Source organism: Astyanax mexicanus, chromosome 5 (assembly GCF_023375975.1).
Source record: "Astyanax mexicanus isolate ESR-SI-001 chromosome 5, AstMex3_surface, whole genome shotgun sequence".
NCBI lineage: Eukaryota > Metazoa > Chordata > Actinopteri > Characiformes > Acestrorhamphidae > Astyanax > Astyanax mexicanus.
The window spans coordinates 7555148-7575589 of NC_064412.1; the positions used below are offsets into that span (position 1 = coordinate 7555148).

The 20442-nt window shown below is 36.3% G+C and overlaps 1 protein-coding gene across 1 annotated transcript in view; it reads right to left on the reverse strand.

The window, feature by feature from the left end:
* LOC103036892 (cadherin-22) overlaps nucleotides 1-20442 on the reverse strand; it is a 330834-nt gene that overhangs the window by 102474 nt on the left and 207918 nt on the right. Inside the window, exons 5-6 of the mRNA XM_022675617.2 lie at nucleotides 13762-13881; nucleotides 1599-1766 (exon numbers count right to left, since the gene is read on the reverse strand). Of these exons, the coding sequence (XP_022531338.2) occupies nucleotides 1599-1766; nucleotides 13762-13881 (288 nt within the window). The remainder of the gene's footprint in view (nucleotides 1-1598; nucleotides 1767-13761; nucleotides 13882-20442) is intronic.

The window sequence follows — 20442 nt, forward strand, 5'->3', positions numbered from 1 at the left end:
TCAGTCTCATCGTTTTTGTTCATTTCCGCACTGGTCTAGTCCAGTCTGGGTAAATCGCTCCACTGCCGGACGTGTTCTTGAGGACAAAATGGACTACACCATTTATATTCTACAGGACATCAATGTGAAACGCACTGTGCAATCTGGAAAGCAATATCCTTGCACATAATGGAGTTATCTGTTTTCCACCCATACAGTTTAAACCCTGATAAACAATTAGATTCAGACTTTAAAGAAACTGTAAGTGTTTAAATCTTCCCACAAACCAATCACAGTCATTTTTATTGTGAGTTAAGGGTGGCTTGACCAATCGAAGTTCCAGATGAGATTTGTTGTTTCTTTTCTCACTTTTTACTGTTTACTACATAATTCCATATGTGTCATATTATTTTTTTTTCATGTTTTTAATATTAATCTACAATGTACAAAATAAATTAAATAAAGAAATAAAATAAAAACATTAATTGGGAAGGCGTGTCCAAACTTTTACTGGTACTGTACATATTGTACATAGGCCAGCTTTACATCATGTGACTTCATTGATTTAGCAATGCTTTCTTAAATTAACTCTTAAGCAGTATTAGAATCATGACATCATTTTAACTACAGTATATTAAGAATATCAGGATGTTGTTCATATAGCAAAGTGCTATTTTTCTCATTTTTATATATTTATTTATTTTATTGTTATTTATTTTTTTACAATAAGTTACAGACCCTACTACTGTAAAATATGTACTACCTTCTGCAATAGAAATATAAGTAATAGGCAAAGTCGCAGTAAACAAGCTGGCTGGTATTCAGTGAATTCTGCCTTGATAGTTATTTAAGAATTAAACTTGTTATTAAATAGAATGTTATTAAAGCATTTTCTGTGCATCACCTCGAGGGTGAAATATATTAGCTCTGTTCCATTCAGTGCACAGGCTGCTGCCAATCACAGTCAGCACTGTTTGAAAGAAAAGAGTATGAAGGACATGACTTTCTATCTCCTTGAAAAACAGCAGAAATGTGTTTATAATAATTTCAACTTTAATGACACAACCACAAATCAGAAAAAGTTGGGGCAGTGTGGAAATAGGCGAATATGAAAAAAAGAAATACAGTGTTTCTCTCATTTGCTTAGAAGTTTTGTTAAAAAAAAATGTCTAAAGCTCTACCTCTATGATCAGGAGATTGCTGGTTCGAATCCCGGTCATGCAGCTTGCCAACTAGCCTTGCTCTCTATACTGTTGTGACATTATATTTAAAAAAAAAAGTACATTATCACAATTACAGGGATGGTGTAATAACTAATAAGTAACATCAAGCCATAGATGGTTAATAAAACAATATATAAAATGTTTATATAACAGGGTGTATCATGCCTTGTTTCCTAACGTAAAAGAGTTTGTTATTAGATTGAATTTGTAAAAAAAAAAAAAAAAAAAATCCCTGACTGAACTATAAGTAGTACTGTGACTTTTTTTTGTGTGAGTTTTAGTGTTTTCCTATATAGCACACAGAGGTTTATGTCCAGATCCACAGGAGACAGAGTCACAGAAAGGGCATTCCTAATGGCATGTGTCTGTTTTAAGGCACTCTTAATGCCCACTCACTCTGAGGGAAGCGTGGAGGGTTGTCATTAACGTCCGTGATCACTATGGTCACCGTGGTGGAGCCAGAGAGACCGCCCATTTGGCCTGCCATGTCTGTTGCCTTGACGACCAGCTCGTAGCGGTCCTGCGTCTCCCGATCGAGATCAGCCACCGCCGTTCGAATCACTCCTGAAGCCAGAGAGAGAGAGAGAGAGAGAATGAGAGAGAGAGAGAGAGAGAGAGAGAGAAACAGAGAGAGAGAGAGAAACAGAGAGATAGAGTGGTGGAGGAAAGGCAGCATGGAAAGGTCACATTAGCCACTTGTAGTCAGAGTGGAGATGCTGAGCATATTCAGCATTAAAGAGAGGACTATCAGCTCCAATTAGGAAAATTATTAGACATAATTGCGGCCGGGTTTGATTCAAACTCTCAGCCAAACCATTACAGAAATTATGTCATTCTGAATTGCACAAACTGCACCAATACTTTCTGACTGTTCATCTGCTGACATTAAAATTATCTCATTTGTGAAAGTCTTTGTAGAGAATCTTTTTATTTATTTCAGGTTCTTTTAAATTACAAACCACTGCTGATCAAAATAACCTTAAACAAATCAAAAACTGCTTTATTGCTCAAAAAAATAAATAAATAAATAAATAAGAGGCCACTTAAAAATTATGAGTTTCTTTGATTTTACCAAATTGAAAACCTCTGGAATATAATCAAGAGGAAGATGGATGATCAGAAACCATCAAACCAAGCTGAACTGCTTGATTTTTTGCACCAGGAGTGACGGCATAAAGCTATCCAAAAGCAGTGTGTAAGACTGGTGGAGGAGAACATGCCAAGATGCACGAAAACTGTGACCAAATATTAATTTCTGAACTTTTAAAACTTTATGAATATGAAGTTATTTTCTTTGCATTTTTTGAGGTCTGAAAGCTCTGCATCTTATTATTATTATACTTTTTTTGTTGTTATTTCAGAAATGTCTCATTTTCTGCAAATAAATGGTCTAATTGAAAATATTTTTATTTGGATTTGGGGGAAATGTTGTTTGTAGTTTATAGAATAAAAAAAAGCAATGTTCAGTTTACTCTAATATATACCTATACATGGCAAAATCAGAGAAACTGATTCATAAACTGAAGTGGTCTCTAATTTTATTTTTTTATTTTTTTCAGAGCTGTATTTACACAGTTTTATACAATATATTAAAACAGTATCAACATATCACACCTGATACAGAAGTTACCATCTGTGCATGGGTCACTAATGTGAATGTGGTTTTGTTTCTGCAGGGATGACACTTAACAGAGTACAAATAATGTTTAGAATTGTAGAAACATTGTCATTAAAGGAGCAGGAAGAGTAATTGAAAAAAACACAGATAATGCACAAAATGCTCATTGCCCACAGGATGCTGTAGGTGGACCCACCACCCAAATAGTAATAAATGCTGCTCTGTGGTGGTCTCTCCTGTGGGGTCCGAGCATGATACACTGATACCACCAGATTCTTGACACACTCGCCATCGTGCATATAACTTCCTTGCGTTACCTTGGAGATTCAGATTCAGCCAACATGAAGATATATGTGCAGAAGCAACAACAATCAGAGACTGTAAAAAGAGATGGACGCCGTGTCGCCGTTCCCATTCATTCAATGAAAATGAAGCCAAAATCTTCTGCCATGTTGGCGATCCTGACACCTGAGTCTGCGCAGTAGAGACCAGAGAAGGGAGAAAGACTGTGGAGAGACAGCCAACTCATTTAAATAACCCCGCCCCTGAGGGCTGCCTCGAGGTCACAGGCTGCAGAGCAGAGCGGAGCTGACGGTCTGTTATTGGTCCCGCCCATAACCAGCCCTTTAACAATAACCACATCTTTTTTGAATAGAGCTGAATAACGTTTTTAAAAACAAATTATGTGGGGATATATAAAATTGACAATATAAGCAGAGGTTACACTAGCTGCTTCATTTAAATAATGGAGGTAGAATTATAGTATATTGGAAAAAAAAAAAAAATCGTGATTGAAAGTTGTCTGTTTTGCCATTGAAACCTATGGGGATGGGCGGGGTTACACAGCTTTCTGCAACCGAACAGCAGGGGGCGCCCGACCCGTGGTGGCTTCACTTTTGAGAGATCATGCTCTGTCCAGCTATACACAGTCTATGACAATGAAATGAAATGAAAAAAAAAAAAAAAATATATATATATATATATATATATATATATATATATTGTTGGGTAAAGTGTTGGATTGGAAGACTTAGTCAGCATGGTCTCTACACATTACAAAAAGAGCAAAACTTGGCAGCTACAATAGGTGTGATTTGATGAAATATGCACATAAAATTAGAAAAAAAGGTTGTAATTACTTTTTAAGGTCTGTTTTCAATGGCTGGTAAAAGTTCAAAGTTCAGTCAAAGTTCAACATAGTTAAAAAGGGTTAAAAACAGGCTGAAAGTTGTGTAGTGTAAATCCAGCTTTAAGAGTATCAATAGTTTTTAGTCTTATTGCACAGCTAACACTTAAGACTGGGCCAAATACAGTCCAGTTAAAGCACTTACAGAGGCTAAAACAGGCCCAGCTGTAGCAGCACATTTAAGGCTTGTTACGACATTTGAACTCTGGACCACATGTGGCCCACATGCAGCCCACCCTGCAAAATGTTTGAACAGCATTTCTATTTCAGGCCCAAAACTCCCTGGACTTGTGGCCAGCTGTGACTGTGTTCCAGCCTGCAGATTTGGATGAAATCATCACCATCATCTACAATGGATAACCGTGTGAGCAGGGGCCAGAACTGGGCCATGACTCGCTTGAAATCTAGGGCGAATGAAAGTTTGAAAAGGATTAATTAAACAACATAAGAGCAAACCCATGTTACACTGGTCAGGTGACAGCAAGCCAGAGCTGGAATAATCTCTGATCATTAAAATCACACAATAGCTTACATAATGAAATAAAAATTAAGATGGTACAAAGGGTTATTTAGGTTCCATAGAAGAACTATGGTTGGTTTCAAAAAGAGCAGTAGAAATAATTTTATTTAAATATTTTTCCTATTTTCTCCCCAATTTGCTCAGCCAATTACGCAACCCCCTCATTAGGACTCCCTCTATTACTTCCCCTATCACTAGCAATGCCCTAACACACCAGGAGGGTGAAGACCAGCACAAGCCCTCTCCGCTTCTTTTCGAGCTGCTGCTGATGCACCATTGCTGAGCAGCATCAAAGCGCACTCGGAGGAAAGCGCAACAACTCGGTTCTGATACATCAGCTCACAGACGCAGCCTTGTGCTGATTGTCATCACCCTTTAGTGATGTGGATAGAGAGCGTCATCTATCCACCCGGAGGGAGCAGGGCCAATTTTGCTCCCTCTGAGCGCCGGCGGCTTGAGGGCAAAGCTGCATGAGCGGGGTTCGATATGACAAGATATGAAAAATATACTGTCAACTTACTGTCTGTTGTTAATTTAATTCAATTTAAAAATAGGCGAATAGGGTGTTTGTGTAGAAATTGTTGTTGGTAGAATGTGATAACTTGGATACACAGTTAGATATTGGATATTTAAATATACTATAAATAAAATGTAATAAGTTTTTTTTTTTATTATTTAAGCATATTTAGTTTCTTTGTTTTAAGGTACTTGCACTGCAAGTGGGTACGCCCATTTCCATGCCCATAAGCACGCCTCCACAATGCTAATGCTTCCCGAGGTCAAAGTTCAACATGGTTAAACTTTGATATTACGGCAAGTGATACCGTGGGCGAAAATGCATGACGTGAACTCAGGAGACCAAGAGGAAGATGGATGATCACAAGCAATCAAACCAAGCTGAACTGCTTGAAATTTTGCGCCAGGAGTAAAGGCATAAAGTTATCCAAAAGCAGTGTGTAAGACTGGAAGAGGAGAACATGCCAACATGGTTTGAGGTCTGAAAGCTCTGCATCTTTTTTTTTTTGTTATTTCATCCTTTTTTTCATTTGCTGCAAATAAATGCTCTAAATTACAATATTTTTATTTGGAATTCGGGAGTCGTGAAATTTTCTCAATACTAAATATTCCTCAGCCAACTGTCAGTCAGTGATTATAACACAGTGGAAAAGACTGGAAACAACAGCAACTCAAGCAGTCTGTCAATTGCTACAGACCTCCAAATTTCATGTTGCCTTTAAATTAGCTCAAGAATAGTAGACTGTAGAGAGTGTTATGGAATGGGTCTTCATGGTCAAGAAAGGGATTGGACACATTTGGTAATGTAGTGTACATATAATCACATACATTTCTTAGTTGAGTCTAACAGCTGTTCTTTAGATGGTGTCAACATCTGATAATGAATAGACAATAAAAACACGATAAAAAGATTTTTCTCCATTCTACTGTAAAGTTGCTATTTTTGATTTGTTGCGTAACAGCAGCTACACAGTGCATTAAGATGCCTGAAAATCCATTTGGCTGTGATCCGACTGGATTTTGAAGGATGGCTTAGTTCCTCTCACCCGGTCAGTTCATAGTGATGTTAGCCAATTATAGCTGCCTTTAGGTCACAAATACAGACTGGAGTAAGTATCAATCTCTTTTTAAGTGTTTTCTAGCCATCCTACAGTGTTGTGTGGTTGGTAGTTGCAGGAGATGCAGTGGTTGGCTACACAAGGCACAGAGGAAGCAGGTGCTGGACCACGTTTATACCCAGGTTGGTAGCAATAAGATGTGGATGATTTTATTTGGCAATGACTAAATCTGGAGATGTATATTTGGCATGAATAAAAATCAGAACAGCAGAACAGCTGACCCAAGTTCCTTTTTCCTTTGTCTTCAGCATTTTAATCTACAACAATCAAGCATAACATTATGACCACCTCCTTTTTTTCTACAGTCACTATCTACTTTTTGAGCTCCTCCACTGATCATATACACTGAAAACAATTATGCATAAAAGTTACTTTAAAAACGTTCTGCATTTGATTTTTTTTTTTGAGTAAATTTAAGTAACTTCAACTCGGTTTCAAGATAAATAGTAAATAAGTGAACTGAACTTCAGTCAATCCTTTCTTTTAGTAAACTTTACTTTATTTATTTTGGCTGAATCAATCCTTTCTTTTATTAAACTTTACTTAATTTCGGCATACAGTATTACCTAATTACAATTACTTAATTTATACAATATTACTCAAATAATTTATGATACATAATATATTATAATTCCTGAAATTTAAATATTTTTAGTTAAAACACACATATTACACTCAACGATGTCATGTAATACATTCTTTATACTAGTATACCTAAAATAATGTATTACATTCCATCCATGTGTTGAGACAGTGATACTTGGTCTGTTTACAAAATAAATCTTGTTTTAACTAAAATTATTTATAATAATATTGTATTGTGTAACTTAAGTAAGTGTAATTAGGTAATATTGTATGTAGAATTAAGTAAAGTTTACTAAAAGAAAGGATTGATTTAGCAAAAATAAATTAAGTAAAGTTTACTAAAAGAAAGGATTGACTGAAGTTCAGTCCACTTATTTACTCTATGTAACATTAAAGACTTGAAACCGAGTTAAAGTTACTTAAATTTATCTGAAATAAAATTTACTTAAAAAAAGCAAATGCATAAAGTTACAAAACTTTTTTTAATTAAATTTTTCGCATCTTTTTTTTTTTCAGTGTAGGAACATGTTATAGTTTTATAAAGAACTGGGTAAAAGGTGGATAGTAATATAGAATGAAGAAAAACAGATACAGGTCTACAGTCTGTAATTATACAATGGATAATGGGTGTAGAAACAAGGACGTGTTCATAATATTAAGCTTGATCAGAATATAATGGTATTTATTGGATATATAAGATCAATTTTCTTACTTTGCTAAATAAATATGTGGAAAAAAAACGACTATGTATTTGCCTTGGGTACATGTAGTGTTTTTTTTTTTTTTCCAATACCCTAGAGATCAACACTTTTTTTATGTTTTAAAAAATGCAGAAAATATAGGAGGACAAAAAAAAAAATCAACCAACCATCTGTTCTGCTTATAATTTACATTCTGAAAGAACGGCCCCTTTTTTTTTTTTTTTGTTCAGCTGCATGGAAACACAATATATGCAAGGAGGAGAAAGCTAGTTTGAGCAAATGCCAAAACTGAGCATCACAGCTATAAATAACAGTGTCTGGGACAAATTACCATCCTATATATCTTCTAAGCGGCGACTTTACAAGACATGAAGAAAAAAAACAAAAAACATCTTAACTTTTAATGGAAGTCAGTGAAAAAGGATATTATTCTAAGTCTTCTTTCTTTTTTTTCCTTTTTTTTTTAGCGTTTTTATAGTTTTGTCCATTAATCATGGTGAAAGATCAGAGATAAAGATAGATTTATACATGGTGATGACGACGATATCTACCGCCATTTCTTTGTGGTATTGTTTTTTATTGTTTTTTTCCTGTTTTCTTCTCATGACCCTTTGTCTGTCTGACAGTCTGGGCCTGTAGTCTGTCTGTGTCTCTTCTTCTACACCCAACTGTGTGTCTGGATGCTAAGAACTGACAGCCACGGGCTCTGTTTGTGTGGCACAACACATATATGCCCATGGCTCAGTAAAGGGGACACAGCAACTGTACCTGTCAGGCAGTGAGCACACAGCACAAGTCAAAAAATCAAAATTCACTTTCCCTCCCCGGCAGAAGAACGGGTGAGGCGAGGACTGATCCCTCGCAAATGCTGTAAGAAGTTATTCAGATAGTAAATGTTCCATCTGGAAGGCATTTGAAGATACAGTAAGGCTCTTCGGGGAGAAGCACGGTAGTGCTACATATTAAATTGGCAGTTTTATGCTTGGATTTGATTCCTTCGCATATTTTTGACCAGATTTCAGGGGGGAGAGAACTGGGAACACTCCTGATTAGAGAGCTTCAAGCAAAGTAATGAGATAAATTCATCAAAAGGTTGAAAACATGAAAGAAGAAACACTAGTGCTTTCCAAAGTTCAGACGCCCCAAAGTACCCCCGGACATAACACTCGCCGAAGATCAACAACCACGGACGGAGTTTAAAGATTTTGGTAACACTTCCTATGAACCCTGCATTCATAATGCCTTATGAATGCATTCATAGTGCATTATATGACATGCATAACACCTTATAATGACTGTAATAAGCCTATAATGATTCTTGGTTACACTTTCTATGAATGTCATCTCTATAAGACTCTATAAACATACACATAACACGTTATAATGCATTCATAAGGCATTATAAAACATGGCTATACATATTTATTTAAAAAAATGTTTATTATGCATCATCAACTGTGATTAAAATGCATTAATAGCTGTGTTTATAACGTTATACATCAATACCAAGAAACTCAGTCCAGTGTGCAGACTGTATCATGACTAAAAAAGCTTCCAACTTATAAACACACCCTCAGTAATCCTATAAATATATTTTAACCACTCATAAATTACTCTTGTCTTGAATATAATATTAGTTATAGTCATTTATAATGTATTATAACAGGTCTTTGTGCGCTCTAAGTAAAGTGTAGGACTAGATTATTAACGATAGAGATATACGATTTTAACATATATATTATAAGCACAGCTTAAACTGTATTATGATCACAGGTCATAATGCTTAATAAACATGGCTATAATGGGTTATGTATTTTTATAAATATTTATAGCCATGTTTATAATGCCTTATGAATGCATCATAATATGTTATGAATGTGGTTATAGTGTCTAATTAAAATGACACTCTTAGAACGTGTTACCTTCTTGATAACCCTTTCTATCAATGTCATCTCTATAAGACTCTATAAACATACAGATAACATGTTATAATGCATTCATAAGGTATTATAAACATAAAAAATATTATAAGCCTGTATAATAACTCATAAGTACTTACAGTGACATTCATAACACATTACACACTAAAAGTGTAAGGGTTTATAAAGAAAGGGCTTACAATGCCTTATAATATATGTTCATAAAAACATTGTACAATGTTGTGTTGTAATGCATAGAGATTAACACAGATTTGGTATATTTTGGTATAATGCATTATAATATGCGGCTAGGATTTCTCAAATTAATAAATCAATTATAATTTGTATGAACAGATATTATAAGGCATTATAAGCCCTTTCTTTACAAGCCCTTACACTTCACTTGTAGTTTATAATGTTTAATAAATGTCGCTGTAAGTACTTATGCGTTATTATACAGGCTTATTACAGTCATTAAAAGTTTTTATGCATGTCATATAATGCATTATGAATACAGGGTTCATAGTAAGTGTTACCACGATTCCACGATGTTTAATGACTCTGGGAAGTCAGCGGGGTCAACGTTAAATACAGCCTATTCTGGCCTATGACCTACAGCCTGTCAATATCAATATGCCCCCTTTAACTGATCTCAAATCAGTCAAAAACTCAATGTAAGAGTTTAAAGCCTGCAGGCTAGCATCGCTCAGCCATAGCCATTCATCATCCCTGGCATTCAGGCCTGACCAAATCAAGGCTCACAGCCTTTGTAAAAGGAAAAAAAAATCATTAAAAGTTTATAACTGTTCCTCAGGGGGATATTTGGAGGCAAAAAAGCTGACATATGTGGGGAAGATTAGAGCGAAGACAGTATCGGTGAACGAGAAGAGTCATGTTCTGGCTTTGGCAGGCTTTGGATACAGAAAAGTCAGAGTCAGAAAATAGCTGTCGGAGTGTCTGTGAATGTGATACGGCACATTATTATATATATATATATATATATATTTTTTTTTTGCAAGCATACAGCCACTGTTTTCAAAGCCATTGACTATCGCTGGGTAGAATGAGCAATAAAGTGTATTTATGGTGCAGCTGTGTGGGCATCAAACTCCAGTGCCTGAGGGGAGTGAGGGGAGTGATGATGGTGATGGAGCCTATGATATGTGGTGTTGCTTACTGCTATATTTAGCTTCTTGATAATGAAATTATCCAGTTGAACCAATGAACCAATGAACACTTATTATTTGTCTTGTAATGTTCTGATGGGCTAAGAGTAGAATGTATAGAGGGTTTATTGACAATGCACAATGTTAACAGGCTAGCTTGCCATGATACTTGACCTCACTGTCACCGTTCTGGAACGTGAACCTAATTTTGAACCATTTGCTACGTTTCCACCAACATAAGTAGGTTCTGGAACCAAGAATGTTTGTTCGCAGCAAGAACCAAAGAATACTCGGTTCTTTAGCGCAAACTATGATCGTTTCTGTTCACCACTGATGTGCAACACTATCTGTTGATGATGATGATGTGACATTTTGATGGTTCCACTAAAACTGGTGGAAATGTGGGCTGGTTTGCTAAAAAAAAAAAGCCAGAACAAAACTGGTAGCAAATTTAACATCTTTATCGTGAAATTATAAACCTACAAGCACTTTTAATTTGCCTTGTATGAATAGTTTAATGTGCTGTAAGAATAGTTTGGTTTTATTGATTGTCTGATAGTTTTAGTTTTCGTAAAGAGTCGCCATGAGTTTATCAGTCACTGCTTGTGGTAGCTCTTAGTACAGTTTCTGAGAAATTTCTAGGTTAACTTCCCTTAACTTTTATCACTTGCAGATTTGAGGGTTACTTCTGTTATCATGATTATACATCATAATATGTGCCCAGGTTTTAATGGGCACATCAAATTTAAGCAAAATATGTGAACATTTAATGTGATTCCAACAAAGTAACGTGCAGCCCAGGCATACAGTTTACTGGTGTTTTTGTAAGCATATAGATCAAGTGTATAAGTACATAAGCAACTCTACAAGACTTGTGATGATAATTAAGAGAGAAGGAAATAAGTTCTGAATAATGATCAATTAATGAATTAAAGTTAAGCATCATGTGGTTAAGATGTGGCACAAAGTGGATGCATCTGCAATGCCTCTGTATTAATCAATTTACTTTAGCCCCTTTATGTTTACTAAGTAAGTAAGTTTTAAGTTGATTTTTACGTATTTTGTACCAAAAAATTAAATCTAGTCGCTTCTTGAGGTTGTCACAAACTTCTCTTTATCCATATAAACATTACATTGATGATGTTATAAGGTTATTATTAGTTTAATGCTCTTATTATGAACAATAGTTTTATATGGTCCCAGGTTTCAGTGACAAATTAAAGAAAAATGTGTAAAAAAAAATTACTGTGATTTCAACACCATGCATACAGTTTTCTGGTGTTTTTAAGCATATAGATCAAGTGTGTGTGTGTATATATATATATATATAAAGCTACTCTACAGGAACAGTGATGATAATTAAGAGAAAAAGGATATAAGTACTGAACAATCATCAATTAATTAATTAAAGTTAAGCACCATGTGGTTAAGATGCGGCACAAAGTGGATGCATCCGCAATGCCTCAGCATCAATTAACATTAGCTCTGTCATATTTACTAAGTAAGTTTTAAGTTGATTTTTAGGTATTTTGTACCAAAAAATTAATTGAATCGCTTCTTGAGGTTGACAAAAAACTCTTTATTTTTATTAACATTACATGTATGGTGTTATAAGGTTATCATTAGTTTATTACTGCAATCCATAGCATCTTGGATCTGAATCATGTAACACAGCGAGCAGAATGCAGTGTTATGAGTCTAAATAAAGGTCTCTTAATGGTGTACAGTGGTGCATTTGCCAAGGCAGAGAACTGAACTGCAGTCTGCCAAGAGGTGCACAGCAGGATGAAGCAGCAAGTATATAAACCACTGTGTCTGTTAATGCTGGATATGTATTAATTACACGGTGTGCAATGTGCTAAGTACAGATATTAATGCGCAAGGCAGGCCTACTCTAATATGATGTAATTAACGTGCAAAACTGCCACAGAAATTGCCACAGTTGGATTATTATTTTATTTTAATAAAGATGACAAGGTTTTTTTTTTTTTTTTATCATTTTTATCATTTATATACAAGCATATAATAAAAATAAATAAGAGACCACCTAAAAATGACGAGTGTCTTTGATTTTACCAAATTGAAATTCACTTAAATATAATCAAGAAGAAGATGGATGATCACAAGCCATCAAACCAAGCTGAACTACTTGCATTTGTGCACAAGGAGTGGCATAAAATTATGCAAAAGCAGTGTGTAAGACTGGTGGAGGAGAACATGATGCCAAGATGCATGAAAACTGTGATAAAAAACAGGGTTATTGCACCAAATATTAATTTCTGAACTTCATGAAACTTTATGAATATGAACTTGTTTTTTCTTTGCATTATTTGAGGTCTGAAAGCTCTGCATCTTTTAGTTATTTCAGCCATTTTTTATTTTCTGCAAATAAATGCTCTAAATGACAATATTTTTATTTGGAATTTGGGAGAAATGTTGTCCGTAGTTTATAGAATAAAACAACAATGTTCATTATATATATATATATATATATATATATATATATATATATATATATATATATATTCTGACTATTTTATGCTTTTTCTTTAATCACCTATTTTATAAATAGCCATTCAAACATTTTATTTATTATTATTATATTTTTTTATTTATACTTTATTTATTTATATACTGGTGCTGTCATTTTATAATGCCCAGAGAGAGAGAGAGAGAGAGAGAGAGAGAGAGAGAGAGAGAGAGAGAGACAGACAGAGAGAGAGAGAGAGGGAGAGAGAGAGAGAGAGAGAGACTATCGACACAATATTAAAGTTTGAAAGGTGAAATTAATGTAATAAACAAAATGTTGATAGAGGCTTCAAATTTGATATCATCCACCTCCATCCAGTAATGAAGCTAGACTGTGTTGTAGACTGTGAACACACTGTACTTTAATACCACCGCCTTCAAGTCCAGTTATCACCTGCTCTTTGTGACAGATTATAGTCTTACTGCTTATTTTCTCAAGGCACGTTAAAGAAAAGCTCCGCTAATGCTAATGCTAAGCCTTTCAATTAATGTCTAATGCTGGGCATTATGAAATGGCCAGTCAGAAAGCGAGATGACAGAAGAAAATGAATCATGAAAAAAGGGCTTCATTAAGCACAAGGCTCAAAGGAGCGAGCTGATAAACCACTTTCAGTAGGGGAGTGTTATTGTGGCAGGCTGAGCGTCTGTGGCAGTGAAGGCAGTGAGTGCTTATGGGTATCTGGAGCAGGTGTCTGTCTTACCTGTCTGTCTGTCAACTGAGAAGAACTTCTCTCCATCCAGAACGCTGTACACTATCCTGGCACTGCTGCCGTAGGTCGGGTCGTCCGCGTCCGATGCCATCACTTTCATTACCGAAGTTCCTACAACAAAAAACAATCATACCTGATGAGTTCTGACAGAATTGTAATAAGGAGGCTCCACCCACAATTGCATACAAAATGCTATTTTATAGGGGAAGAAAGAAAATTACTATCTGACTTTTAACGTTAAAAAAATAACTAAATATTACATGTCATTTTGGAGCTTACACAAATATGTATATTAATATAGGGTTTTTTAAAAACCCGTTTTTTATTACATCACATAGTCATATTGTATTTGACAGTACAGGGGTTGGATAATGAAACTGAAACACCTGTCATTTTAGTGTGGGAGGTTTCATAGCTAAATTGGAGCAGCCTGGTGGCCAATCTTCATTAATTGCACATTGCACCAGTAAGAGCAATAAGAGTATGAAGGTTCAATTAGCAGGGTAAGAGCACAGTTCTGCTCAAAATATTGCAATGCACACAACATTATGGGGGACATACCAGAGTTCAAAAGAGGACAAATTGTTGGTGCACGTCTTGCTGGAGCATCTGTGACCAAGACCGCAAGTCTTTGTGATGCATCAAGAGCCACGGTATCCAGGGTAACGTCAGCATACCACCAAGAAGGACCAACCACATCCAACAGGATTAACTGTGGACGCTGTAAGAGGAAGCTGTCTGAAAGGGATGTTCGGGTGCTAACCTGGATTGTATTTAAAAAACATAAAACCACGGCTGATCAAATCATGCAGAATTCAATGTTCACCTCAACCCTCCTGTTTCCACCAGAACTGTCCGTCACCACAATCAATTATTGTGCAGTTTCATCGTTCAACCCCTGTATCTGTGAGTGCAATATGAATAGGCCAACTGTTTGACAAGACATAAAACACAACTGGCACACTGTTGTTAATGTTCTTTCTTATTTCTTTCTCTTTTTTAATTCTGTGTCTGTTTTTGACGGGAAGTCTTTTGTGTTTAAATGCAGCTTTGTTAGTTTGGGAAGGAATTTCTTCTTTTCTGTGTTCTTTCCTTGAGTCTGTGGCGCGCTCCTCAGCAAGCCCCGGGCTCCCGGAGCAAAGCACATATTTACATTTAGTCACACGTTTTAACTAAAGCAAAGCCTCAAGCCTATAAAGCTTAATGGCCCAGAGTCTTGGGGGGAAAGAACGAGGGGGAGCGTTAGAGCTGCTGCTCTTAAAAAAACACTTTTCGTGGTGTAGAGGATGGAGGGAGATAAATAGCGGCTCTGTTCGGGCGAGCGGGGACTGGATGTGGAGCAAGAGTGGCACTCAAGGACGGAACAGAGGGCCGTACCCGGGGGCGCCTGGTCAGCAGGTAATTGCTGACAGCTGGTGGTGTCTAAGAAAGGTCAGCGTCACAGGCTCTCTCCCGGAGACCTGTCATGCTACTGTCCAGCCACACAATAGTGCTATGCTAATTAGGCTAATTGAAGGGAAGTGTCAGAGTCCTGTTTGTCTCCTGTCACCAAAGTGGGCTCCCGGGTGGGAGAGGAGAGCAGGACATTGCTTTAACATTAGAGTCACTGAACCATTTTCGCCTCAATCTGCCAGTCTGATCTGGAGGTGCTGCCGAGTTTCTCCTTCGTTTTTCTGCTAAACCCGTCCTCAGGCTGGATTATTCCACAGTATACGGAATAAACTGTGAAAAAAAAACACCACTGTAAACATCAAACACTCCATTAACTCTCAGGGGGAGTCCAGTGTGCGGAATACCCTCCATTGTGCATGCATCTCTTTTAAGTTCAGGTCCATTTACTGTAGATAAGGTTTGCTTAATATTATTATTAGAGGCATAAATATGGGGAATCAAATTGCAGAATTTAGTGTATTTTCACACTTAGGAGCTATGTGGGCGTGGTCCCTATCCCAGATACGTAATGTAAACCATATATCATCGCTGTCCTATGAAAAAACACTTATCTCCATATTTGTTGATTTTTAGTTTACTACACAATTTGAACAGACAATGAACAGACCAATAGAAACTCTTTAACATGACCTGAAACTCTTTTTACGTTGACTTCTATTTAAAGTTTACAAGGTTTTTTCTCTGTCCTGTAAAGTTTTACTGAGATAATAAACACTTACTGCACGGAAAAGAAGCTTTTTCCTTACTTAAAATTCCCACAGGTGCCTAAAACATTTGCACAATACTGTAAATAAAATAGAAAAGGCTGCAAGAAGAATATACACATGAAAATATAAAATACAAAAAACTATACAAAGACAATGTTTCCTCTTCTACTCATTACTCCAATTTCATTTCAGCTTGTTTTCATTCCACCCTCTCATCGTTCAATAAAACCCCTATCCAGATAAATCTCTCCATCCAGATAGAGTGAATCTGATTGTGACTGGATGTAGAGAAGTATAAAGATGTACCATTCCAAAACCTATTGGTTTATACTGTGATCCATCACACCTGCACACGTCCCGCCCAGCCCCCCCCCCAGCATAATGTAGTGTGGCACAGCTGAGCTCCCTTTTGACTGGTGTGGACCAATGCTACTGTACCCAAAAACTCAAAGCACCACCAAGGGCATTTAATGTTGATTGGCACTTCACTTTACCTATGTCCCATTCATCATCTCAATTTTTCATTCATATTTAACCCAGAACCAGTGCACAAAAGGCCAGAGTAGCTCAAGCAGTTACCATCACCACAAACAACCACATATATCAATACTCTCCACAAATCAGAATAATCTGTTAAATAATTTCTAAAAATAATCTGTTAAAGACAATTTCAAGTCTATTCCACTCAGTAATGCATGGCATAGCACAACTAAGTTGTTCACAAGCCAATCAAGCTAATCAGATCACACAACGAATGGTTCAATTAAGAGTCTGTGCACACTAATTAAGTGCTTAACACTGAAATATAATGAAATCTATCCCATCACTTATCACAAGAAGGTTTTGGGTTGCAACTAACTCAAACACAAAAGAGCTATAAACAAGAATGCACTGAACATATCAATCACCGGAATATTGATTACACCTGTTCGCATCCATATACATACACCCTCACTCCACACACACACCTCACTGAGTATTGTTGTTTTTTTTCCATGTACAACACGTTCATGCCATGTTGATGTTACCCTATGATCTTGTATGATCTTGTTTTCGTTCTTTTGACTACGCTTTTTGCTTATGCTCTGATATCTCCTGCCCATGTATGATCTGGATTAGTTTTTTTTTTTTTGTTGTTTTTTTTTTTTACTATGCTTTTTGTTTATTCTTTGATATCTTCTGCTTGTGTATGACCTCTGGACTGAATTTTGTTTATGGTATGTTTACTCTCTGTTGCTGCTGTTTACTGATGTTGACTCTGGATGTTTTGGCCATCCCCTGTACCACTTCTTTCATTAATAAACCATCTTATTTGTATCAGCGTGTGTTTGAGTCCTGTTCAGTCATGACACCAAAAGAAATGTGGAATATTTCCCTCAATAAATAAATTACTGTCTATGACTTTTTGTTTCATCTACTTTCTTACTACCTAATCACTAGCTACTTTTAGGATATGATGAAGTTTTAGATTAAATTAACGTAGACATATTTAAAATTCTAGAAAAGGGTTTTCTAGGTTCAAATCTCCACTGTATGTGAAAGCATGCATTTACTTAGATTTTCTTTGATATAATTTCAGGATTGTAAGCTATTCCTTCATCACAGGACAGCAGTACTCCATTAACACGAATATCCTTTTAATTCATGAATGCAAACCAATTCTAATAGCGTGACAAATTCGGACAATGCCGTCTGAATAAAGCTCTGTACTCTGGAAGGATTCTTCTACGTTTTTTTTTCAACAACTGAGCCCGTCACACGCATCGCCAGCATCACGAACAGCCTCCACTGTCAGCATCCAGGATGACTTTCAAACTCATCCGTATCGCATTCCAAAACGGATCATGTAAGATTGCATTTTCTTTTCCCCCTCTGGAAACAGAAACTTGTTAATGCATCAGCACCTGACTGTGTGCTAGAAATGGAGAAGTCATTGCCTTTCATGGGATTACTTCCTTATCTTAATTTCCCGGAGGTCATAATCAGAGTGACGCTCAGCTGTTGGCCAGCTCGCCACACCGTCAGGTAACGCCACCGGTGAAGAAACTATATAAATGCAAATGCTCCTTTATTGTGTTTATACTTAAGCAGCAAAGGAAGGCCGGAACGTCGTTTCTTATTAATGCATTGCCGCGGATTCCCTAAGAAGTTATTACTTACTGGCTTGGGTGTCCTAAGCAGATTTTTTGGTGACTCAAGGGAATACACAAGAGGAATAAAAAAAAGAAATCATAATTATTATTGGAGTCAAATGACTTGAGGAATTTTACTTTCTAATTTTCTTTGATTTTTTTTTTTTTTTTTTGGGGGGGGGGGGAACAATCTGAATTACATTCGCCGAAAAAAAGTGCTTTACGACTGTACTACGCTCACGGACACGGAACCAACTGAACGCCTGTTCCCAAACTGCGCAGAGTGAACTGAACTGCGTTCATAAAGAAACTGGAATGTGATACATCTGCTTAATTAATGCAATAAAAAGTTTAAAAGTTAGCAGAAGAAATAGCCTATATTACTCCTTATTAATTAATGTACACTTAAGATTTAGTTTATAGATTTTTGTCACTCTGTACCTTTTTGCAAGCAATTGTTCTAAATGTGATTTGTGAATGTGAATTCTGAAGCTGTTATTGGTATGCTCTGATACAGTGATGTAAAACGTATTTGCCCCTTACAGATTTCTTAATTTTTTTGCATTTTTGTCATACTTATATTTTTCACGTTTTTTTTTTTATTTATTTTTATATCAGACAAACATAACCTACTGTAAGTAAATATAAAAGCACTTTTTAAATGATTATTTCATTTGTTAAGGAAAAAGTATCCAAACCAATGAATAACGTCAACTTCATTACTTAGCACCAGTGTTGGGCATGTTACTTTAAAAAAAAAGTTATTATTTATAGTTACTAGCTACTTCTCCAAAAAAAAGTAACTGAGTTTCTAATTGAGTTACTCCATTATAAAAGTAACTAGTTACCAGTAAAAGTAACTATTGCATTACTTTTGTGTTACTCGCCTCCGTAAGCCACACCGCCCCCACCACCGGCCCCACCTTCTCAGAGCGTGTTTCATAAGCCAGATGAATAGAGCGCACGACAGCAAAGACAAGTACCTGCATAGAGGTTTTTTTGTTCAGGGACATAATGTGAACTCGACATGCACATTTTTACCTTTGACCTCAGTGATTTTGAAATAGTGTCGGTATTTCCATCTGGAAAAGGCTGTTTTGCCACTGGAGTCCTCCTCACTCGCCATCTCTCGCTATGCGCTCTAAACACCCACCCACCTATTTTCTCTGATTGGCTGAAGACGTAATCTTACTCTACCTTAGCCAATCATTGCTTAGGCAATCTCGTCCTCCAATCCCTTGTGACTCACACACACACACTTGCGCCTTTGTCTGTATGCGCAAAGTTAAAAAAAAAAGTGAATTAAGCGTTTAAAGTACTGTGCAGTAACACGTAATGGTGTTATAGTGACAGTCAGAGTAATTAGTTAAATTACTCGTTACTGAAAAACGTAACGGCGTTAGTAATGCCGTTTATCTCAACTCCGTTATTCGCATCACTGCTCACCACAACCAGACCTTATTACTGTAAGGCCTGTAGAATCAAGAAATCACTTAAATAGAACCTGTCTGACAACATAGGGAACACACAAGAGGAATGAAATAAGAAATAATAATTATTAGAGTTAAAAGACTTGAGGAATATCACTTTCTAATTTTCTTAGATTTTTATTTATTTTATTTTTTATTTTTTGGTGGGGGGGTGGGGCAATCTGAATCCCAAAAAAAGTGCTTCACAACTGTACTATGTTCACGGACACGGAACCAACTGAACGCCTGTTCCCAAACTGCCCAGAGTGAGCAGAACTCATGTTTGATTTCCCTCTGTGTTCTTCCACAGTGCAAATATTGTTCCAGAGGTAAAACACATTTCCCTCGGCTTGTTTGCACACACTCCTCTTTCCCCCGCTGCAGTGCTGTAACTCATATCCAGCTCTCGCTCATATATATCCCATATAACTACCGCATCTACCGGCTGCTGTAAGCAACTCTACCTGTGTCTGCCGTATTTATTAGATTTCCATTACTCTGCTGCTTCCAAACAATTCAGACGCCATAAAGCCACAAGTGAAAACAAGAAATTAAACAATAATAATAATCACAATAATAATAAAGAAACTGGAATGTGATACAGTTGCTTAATGAATGCAATAAAAACTTAGTTAGAAGCAGAAATAGCCTATATCAATCATTATTAATCGAGTCTTAAGATTTAGTTCATAGATTTTTGTCACACTGTACTTTTTTTCAAACTGCTTGGAACTGACCAAGTTATTAGTGTGCTCTGATACAGTGTCATGAAAAAGTATTTACCGCTTAAATATATCTTATGTTTTAGCATTTTTTGTCATTCTTTATTATATATATATATATATATTTTTAAGTCCAATTATCCAATGCCACTGAGACAGTCACTAAGACAGCCTTAAAGAACACATTCCA